This window comes from Bos mutus, chromosome 3, assembly GCF_027580195.1.
Source record: "Bos mutus isolate GX-2022 chromosome 3, NWIPB_WYAK_1.1, whole genome shotgun sequence".
Lineage (NCBI taxonomy): Eukaryota > Metazoa > Chordata > Mammalia > Artiodactyla > Bovidae > Bos > Bos mutus.
This window is the reverse complement of record NC_091619.1, coordinates 14,997,783-15,006,931: the sequence shown is the minus strand read 5'-3', so window position 1 is coordinate 15,006,931 and position 9,149 is coordinate 14,997,783. Positions and strand designations below refer to the sequence as shown.

The window sequence follows — 9,149 nt, the reverse complement described above, 5'->3', positions numbered from 1 at the left end:
ATGTATATATAGAGATATACATATATGCTTGCATATATAGGTAGCTGTATATATATATAAATACATATATATGTCTGTGTGTGTGTACAAGCATGTGTGCGATGTGTGCTAAGTCACTTTAGTCATGTCTGACTCTGCGACCTGTAGACTTGAGCCCACCAGGCTCTTCTGTCCATGGGATTTTCCATGCAAGAATACTGGAGTGGTTTACCATTTCCTCTTCCAAGGGATCTTCCCTGCCCAGGGATCAAACCTGCTTCTCTTAATGTCTCCTGAATCGGTCGGGGGGTCTTTACCACTAGGGCCACCTGAGAAGCCAGGCATATACATAGATAAATACAGATATAGGTAGATAAAATATAAAGAGAATTGCAAAGGGCCGACATGTGGACTGATTAACCCAAATACATATGCATAATTATGAAATTACATATGATGTATGATCTGATATAACATGTGTCTCTGGAAAGCTATCTGGGAAGTTCCTCCAGAAGGGAATCTCTAGTTCTTCCTTAGCAGAGAGCATTGCTGCTCTAAACAGCTTCTTAGACTGGACATTAGCAGAATTCTATGTGGTGTAGAGTGAGCTTAAGTCAGACTTTGTGAAGGTGAATTTTGCCTTCTCCTAAGAAAGGACCTTGACTCGGGCATATTTGTCAATTTAGTTAGTTGATTTCTATGTCTTGCTTTGTTGAAAGAAGACAACCTATGTTTGTTTTAGGAAAAAGCTCCCAAATTTCAAATGAGATAGTGAAAACCTTGAAAAACTATATTTTAGAGATAATTTCTCCTCGAGTTACTTGACCAGGCTTTTAGAATGTGGGGGAAAGAGAAGATGGTGGAAGTCCATAAAGGAGGTCTCTGTGTGCCGGTCTGACCTGCTGTCTGTCTCTCCCTCAGCTCCTGAACCTGCCCACCAAGATGTCCTGCCAGCAGAACCAGCAGCAGTGCCAGCCTCCTCCCAAGTGCGTCCCCAAGTGCCCCACCCCTAAATGCCCCCCAAAGTGCCCCCAAGTCTCCTCCTGCTGCGGTGTCAGCTCCGAGGGCTGCTTGGGCCCCAGCTCCGGGGGCTGCTGCAGCTCTGGGTGTGGGGGCTGCTGCCTGAGCCACCACAGGCACCGCAGGTCCCACCACTGCAGACCCCACAGGTCTGACTGCTGCAGCCAGCCCTCGGGGGGCTCCGGGTGCTGTGGAGAGGGGAGTGGTCAGTCCTATGGAGGCGGCTGCTGCTGAAGATGTCTCTGAGTCTACAAGATCCAACCTGGGGACAGCACACTGCTGAGGACATCATCTTTATCCTCCTTCATTGGCTGCAGGGCCTGAGAGGTCCTGTAGAAGACTCTGAACTTGCAAAGACAATGAACCCTCCCTGGGGCTCAGAAACTCAAATTTTCTTCTGAATCCCCTTCCATGGACTTGGATTCTATGTCTACTCTCACTTCCTTAGGAAAACTTCCCTAAGTTACTCCTCGCAGTATATTCTTAAAGGGTACTCTGTGACTGATGTAAAACAATAAAATGGATCTGCTCAGCATCTTGGTCTTGAGTTGCTCTTGTTCTCCTCCACCCTGTCCTTGCCCGCTGGTGGTCTTGAACCCCATGTGCCAGAGAGGCACTCTGATGCAAAGGAGACAAATGCTCCTAACTCTTGTTTTTTCTTATGTCATCAGGGCCCTGAAGCATCACTGATGGACCGAGTTTCAAGTGCTTTTTTTGTAAACATAATTTCCTGGGTTCTTGGCCACCTTTGGGGCCCTAACCCAGCCATTACATATTCCTCCATGTTCCTCTTCTCCTGTGTACTCGTTCTGCTTCTCTTGACCCACCCCACCAAAGCATTCTTCATGCAGATACTTGCATGGAAGAAAAAGAGAAGAAAAGATAAACAAATGAAGAAAAGAAAAGGGACAAATTCAACACATTTTGAAAGCCCATGGTTTTTATCCACCCCTTCTTCAATCAGTTTGGTTCCAGGCATGTGCATGCTGCATGGTCAGTCACTTCAGTCACGCCCACCTATTTGTGACTCCATGGGCTGCAGTCTGCCAGATTCCTCTGTCCATGGAATTCCTCCCAATTCAGGGATTGAACATGGGTCTCCTGCATTGCAGGCAGATTCTTTACCATCTGAGCCTACTTGTATACTAAGTTCTCTACAAATCCTGCTTCTTTCTTCCTCTTTCAGCTTCATTAAATTCTCTACACCTTTTTTCCAAACATGCTCTCTCTGTGGCGTTTATGAACTTGTCATTCTACTCTGAAAAACAGTGGCTTTCTACATAATAATGCACACTTCTTAAGTACTGTGTTTAAAGCACGACACAAAAGATTTCCAACTTAATTTCTAAGGTTCACCATTCATACTGCCTCATGGAACCTTGTGTTCCCGCTATACTGAACAACTCACCCTTACCAAACATAACTTAAACTTGTACATCTTGATGCCTATTAATCTGGGAAGCAGTAGAGGCTACTATTTTTAGTTCAGTGACCAGAATGTTTTAGTTCTCAATAAAGAGTAGTTTCTACTGTTATTTTATATGTGCTTTCACTGCTACTACTGTTACTACTACTACCACCATTACTATGACTCCTACTATTACTAGCAGCATTACCTGCTCTTTCCTCTATCTGAAGTCGTCTTTAATTTCTTTTCCACCATCTGGACCCTTTTGGCGTTCTGTCCCTCCTTAAAGGACCACCCAAAATATCTTCCTTCTAAGACAACTCATCTAGTCATCTAAGAGTTTCCTCAAGCAGGTGTGATATTAAACAATCTATCTCTATGTTCCTATTAAGCAAGCTGAGATTGTAGAATATAATATAATTTTTATTATATACTGCTGCTGCTAAGTCGCTTCAGTCGTGTCGGACTCTGTGCGCCCCATAGACGGCAGCCCACCAGGCTCCCCCGTCCCTGGGATTCTCCAGGCAAGAACACTGGAGTGGGTTGCCATCTCCTTCTCCAATGCATGAAAAGTGAAAGTGAAGTTGCCCAGTCGTGTCCAACTCTTCACAACCCAGTGGACTGCATCCCATCAGGCTCCTCTGTCCATAGGATTTTCTAGGCAAGAGTACTGAAGCGGGGTGCCATTGCCTCCTCCATTATATACTACTGTCCTTAAAATTTTTACTGGATGAGATGGTCTTCTGATGCCAGATGAAGACTTGGGAAGACTTAGTGACTCTACACCTCTTCCCAAGTAATATCATTTTTTAAATCACAAACCTGGTTTCAGTTTGGAAATTAGAATGTCCAGTCTAAGAGAGTCAAAATACCAAACTTGATTTAATGGCTTCTGTGTGCTGCAGATCACAGAAGGAAAGGGAGCCCAGTTCTTCTACACGTGTGTCACACTTGATATTTGTCCTTTTCTCCCAGTTCTCCAGATGCATTTACTGAATGAAGATTAGGGGAAAGGGATACAGTCTCACATAGGGGTTCAATTTTCTTCCAATATTGAACGCAACTAGATAGAAGAATCTAATTTTCTCCATTTGTGCAAATTTGAAATATTTATCATTAGATATCTCATATTTTTGCTGTTATTAAATATGGTTCTATTTTTAAATTCCTTTTTCTGATTCTTGTACAATATTTGTGCTTTATAATATATAACACCAGTCAATAAATAATATGACAGCTTCAGTCAAGAAATATCTGCTCATGACAACTTAAAACCATAAATAATTTTAATCACTGTATATGTATTTACGTGTATGTGTCAAATTTTTATAGGTATTAATATATTCCCAATTTCTCTTAAAAATATCAGTTTATATCATTGAATATTCAGATGTTCACATTTATGTGGTAATATCCATAGAATAAATCTCCCATATTGGAATAGTTTAATCAAAATATATGTACATTCTAAATTATTTTACTTATCAATAAATTAATCTGAATGAATTGACCACCAATTTGCATTTCAGAAAGGTAATACTTCTGTTCCACTTACAGTGGCTTTTCCCTCCATATTTACACTTAGTTTATAAAATTTTTGAATCTTTGCCTATTTGACATGAAGAAATGCACTTGATAGGAGAAGATAAAAGATGTCTTTTTTTCTAGCTTTTCATTCATCTGTGCATGCTAAATCACTTCACTTGTGTCTGAATCTGCAAGCCTGTGGTCTGTAGCCCGCCAGGCTTCTCTTTCCATGGGATTCTCCACGCAAGAAGACTGGAGTGGGTTACCATTTCCTTCTCCAGGGGGATCTTCCCAACCCAGGGATTGAACCTGTATCTCTTATACCTCCTGCATTGGCATGCAGGTTCTCCCACTAGCACCACCTGGGAAGCCCTCATTCATTTACTAGGCATATAGAAATCTAACATTTTGTATTGCCTGTTTATCTCTTTTCACTATTATTTTCACCGGAATTTTTTCATTATTAATTTGTAAAATATAGTTGCATACCAACTGTTTTAGTCTTATTCCTGGAATATATATTGTAATTTTCTTCTCAGTTGGTCATATACTTTTCAAATTTGCTTAAATATTGCTCTTTATTACATAAATAGTTTTATTTAGAAGTGGGGAAGATCATGGCAACTGGTCCCATCACTTCATGGGAAACAGATGGGGGAACAGTGGAAACAGTGTCAGACTTTATTTTTCTGGGCTCCAAAATCACTGCAGATGGTGACTGCAGCCATGAAATTAAAAGACACTTACTCCTTGGAAGGAAAGTTATGACCAACCTAGATAGCATATTCAAAAGCAGAGACATTACTTTGCCAACAAAGGTCCATCTAGTCAAGGCTATGGTTTTTCCCATGGTCATGTATGGATGTGAGAGTTGGACTGTGAAGAAGGCTGAGCGCTGAAGAATTGATGCTTTGGAACTGTGGTGTTGGAGAAGACTCTTGAGAGTCCCTTGGACTGCAAGGAGATCCAACCAGTCCATTCTGAAGGAGATCAGCCCTGGGATTTCTTTGGAAGGAATGATGCTAAAGCTGAAACTCCAGTACTTTGGCCACCTCATGCCAAGAGTTGACTCATTGGAAAAGACTCTGATGCTGGGAGGGATTGGGGGCAGGAGGAGAAGGGGACGCCAGAGGATGAGATGGCTGGATGGCATCACTGACTCGAAGTACGTGAGTCTGAGTGAACTCCGGGAGTTGGTGATGGACAAGGAGGCCTGGTGTGCTGAGATTCATGGAGTTGCAAAGAGTCGACAAGACTGAGCGACTGAACTGAACTGAATGGAACTGAAACATCATAGCTCCTTTTACAATATGGCTTTGGGGACTACCAGGCATAAGACATCCATCAACTATATTTTTCTTTGTTATTTTGACTATGATTTAACTATGTATGTACAAGAAAAGATTGTTGGGTGAAAAAATAATCCATAAACATTCTTGACACTGGTCCTAGTGCATAAAAGTAAAATAACACTCAGTGTGAAGTTCAGGGTGCTTCTAGAAAAATTGAACACTTTCAAGAATTTGTTAATTACTAGATTATAGTTGTACATAGTCAAAATAAATTGGAAAAGAAGTTATTAGAGTTATTTCTGTAATTTTCAACGTGAAACATATTGCATTACTTTTGATCTGCCTTTTATTTGCATCTAAAGCTCAGTCATGTTTACTCCCAGTCCCTTGATAACAGAAGGCTGAGAAAGTTAATCATTTGCTAAACATTCTTATTGAATTGAACTCCATCAGCATCACACAGTCAAGGCAAGCAAACCAATCCTTATGAGGTTTCAAACCTGCTCATCACCCAGATCTAAACCAGATTGATTGATGGCTTGGCTACCACATCTTTAGAGGCAGGGACCATACGAATCCTCAGGCCAATTACTTTAAAGTATCAGTGCTCTGCTCCTGAGTAAGCCTTCTGTGTGAGAGCCAAGGAATTGATACGATAATCATTCCCTTATGAGTAACAATGTGAGCAGGAAGATAAGAGTCATACTCAGGCAGCATAGGGCCAGACTTTTACAGAGTGATGTATCCTATGTCTGCATAGGATACGTATGTCTGCATGCTCCAGGCCTTATGCTGATGGACATATGAGAAAACTATTTGGAAACTCTAAAGTCCTATGCAAATGTTGGCTTCATACATGACAAGAGTATCTATTGACTGCCACAGCAAGCATCTAAGAAAATTAAGGAAAATGATGTTGCTGATAACCATGATGATAGCTTTTGGTGTGTATGAAATATGCAAGGCAAAGTTCTATGAACTTTACATATGTTATCTTATTTGATTCTCCTAAGAAACTCATGAAGTAGAAGTTATTTAAAATCACTATATTGATAAGGAAACAAAGGCAGAGCAGCAAAACAACTTGCCCTAAGTTATCATATCTAAACAGTAAGTGTTGGAGCTAGAATTCATGCTCAGGAAGTCTGGTTCCAGAGACATAAACCTAACTTCTGAGTAATTTTTCCAAGCTCGAGTTGATATTAAGAGGTAAATCTATTTTGGAATGTGAGCTCCACAAAACATATACCGAACACATACACCACACCTACAAAACAAGTACAGACATAGACACACAGGTGTACACAGGTACCTTCACTCCCAAAGGCAAAGTGAAAACCATGGAGACGTCATTACATTTCTGTGCAAATGAGAAGGTCTGGAGCTAATGATTTATGGTCATAGGAGGGAAAACAGGAAGGTTTGGAGGACCAAGCTCCAAGAAGGAGACTGAAAGGTAGGTACCACGAAGGATAATAGGTGGCAGATGATGGGAGGAATTCAGTCCCATTTCTATTGACCATATTTTTAGCTGGGAGCAACTTTTCTGAGCCCCACTGAGAGAGGCAGGAAGGAGCTACCAGTCATCACATGTCACAGGAGCCATGTGGCTGGCAGGAGGCGGTCCTCTCATGCCCAGGCCATGTCTCACACCTGAGGGAAGAGCCCAAGACCAGGATAAAAGGCCTTAGGGATAGGGTACCTCCATCCACTTCTCTCCTGAGGTGTTGACAGACCCTGTGCTGCTTGGACACTGGTAAGTGCCCACTGGTAGCCAGAGCAGGGCCTTCCACAGAGGGTGCTCAGACGAGAGGGGAGCGCAGGGGGCAGGGCATTGGGGATGGCAAGGATGAGGGTGGATCCCGAGAGGGAGCAAAAATCTAGAAACCTGATGAAGGATGAGCTGTGAGGCAGGAGGTGGCATTTGTGTGTCTGCTCTGAGCTCTAAGTTAGTTCTGTATCTTTTTGAGTTTCTCAGGTTTTAGATAAGTCAATAGTTTCATAAGGAAGCTATTACCTTGGAGAAGCCAGCTCTGTTTTTGCTCCAAAGCCTCTACTAGGGTCAGAGTGATTTTTCAAACAATGGAGACCAGGGGCAGCATATTTGGGGTTAGATAAAAACAGAGATCCAAGGGCCTCACCCTCACCAAGTGTCACTTACAGGAGTGCTGCCTGGTATCCGTACCAGAAGCTCCTGAGTTGAATAATGATTAACAAGTTGAAATGCACCTGCTAAGATGTAACAAATGGAAGAGGCTGTGTGTTGTAAAGGGTGCATAACCAAGCCTAGTTTCACTAGACCAGAAAACCTCCTTTCCCATCCCACTTGCCTTCATTAGGTTTGGGGCTCACTTCTCTCTCAAATTATTTAGTAGCTGCATTTTATATATGTATATATAGAGATATACATATATGCTGGCATATATAGGTAAGTGTATATATATATATTTATACATGTATATATATGTGTGTGTGTGTGTGTGTGTGTGTGTACAAGCATGCGTGCTATGTGTGCTAAGTCACTTTAGTCATGTCTCTTTGCGACCCTATAGACTTGAGCCCACCAGGCTCCTCTGTCAATGGGATTTTCCAGGCAAGAATACTGGAATGGTTTACCATATCCTCTCCCAAGGGATCTTCCCTGCCCAGGGATCAAACCTGCTTCTCTTAATATCTCCTTAATATCTCTTAATATCTCTTAATATCTTAAGAATCGATCAAGGGATTCTTTACCACTAGGCCCACCTGAGACGCCAAGCATATACATAGATAAATACAGATATAGATAGATAAAATATAAACAGAATTGCAAAGGGCCAACATATGGACTGGTTAACCCAAGTAGATATGCATAATTATGAAATTACATATGATATGTGATCTGATACTAACATGTGTCTCTGGAAAGCTATCTGGGAAGTCCCTCCAGAAGGGAATCTCTATTCTTCCTTAGCAGAGAGCACTGCTGCTCTAAACAGCTTCTTAGACTGGACATTAGCAGAATTCTAAGTGGTGTAGAGTGAGCTTAAGTCAGACTCTGTGAAGGTGAATTTTGCCTTCTCCTAAGAAAGGACCTTGACTTTGGGCAAGTTTATCAATTTAGTTAGTTGACTTCTATGTCTTGCTTTGTTGAAAGAAGACAACCTATGTCTGTTTTAGGCAAAGCTCCCAAATTTCAAATGAGATAGTGAAAACCTTGAAAAACTATATTTTAGAGATAATTTCTCCACGAGTTACTTGACCAGGCTTTTAGAATGTGGGGGAAAGAGAAGATAGTGGAAGTCCATAAAGGATGTTTCTGTGTTCTGGTCAGACCTGCTGTCTGTCTCTCCCTCAGCTCCTGAACCTGCCCACCAAGATGTCCTGCCAGCAGAACCAGCAGCAGTGCCAGCCTCCTCCCAAGTGCATCCCCAAATGCCCCACCCCTAAATGCCCCCCAAAGTGCCCCCCAGTCTCCTCCTGCTGTGGTGTCAGCTCCGAGGGCTGCTGCGGCTCCAGCTCCGGGGGCTGCTGCAGCTCTGGGTGTGGGGGCTGCTGCCTGAGCCACCACAGGCACCGCAGGTCGCACCACTGCAGACCCCACAGGTCTGACTGCTGCAGCCAGCCCTCAGGGGGCTCCGGGTGCTGCGGAGGAGGGAGTGGTCAGTCCTATGGAGGCGGCTGCTGCTGAAGATGTCCCTGAGTCTACAAGATCCAACCTGGGGACAGCACACTGCTGAGGACATCATCTTTATCCTCCTTCATTGGCTGCTGGGCCTGAGAGGTCCTGTAGAAGACTCTGAACTTGCAAATACAATGACCCCTCCCTGGGGCTCAGAAACTCATTTTTTCTTCTGAATCCCCTTCCATGGCCTTGGATTCTATGTCTACCCTCACTTCCCTAGGAAAACTTCCCTAAGTTACTCTTCGTGGTATTTTCTTAA

General features: G+C 42.7%; 1 protein-coding gene across 1 annotated transcript; it reads left to right on the top strand.

Annotated features, from left to right (window-relative positions):
- Window positions 1-8,584: 8,584 nt before the first annotated feature.
- On the top strand, window positions 8,585-8,896 carry LOC138985778 (late cornified envelope protein 1E-like). The gene has a single exon (XM_070363352.1). The coding sequence runs from the start codon at window positions 8,585-8,587 to the stop codon at window positions 8,894-8,896; it is 312 nt and encodes a 103-aa protein (XP_070219453.1).
- Window positions 8,897-9,149: the final 253 nt, after the last annotated feature.

Excerpts from the sequence above, each read along its gene's own strand:
- LOC138985778 (XM_070363352.1), top strand. The coding sequence starts at position 8,585 with ATGTCCTGCCAGCAGAACCAGCAGCAGTGCCAGCCTCCTCCCAAGTGC.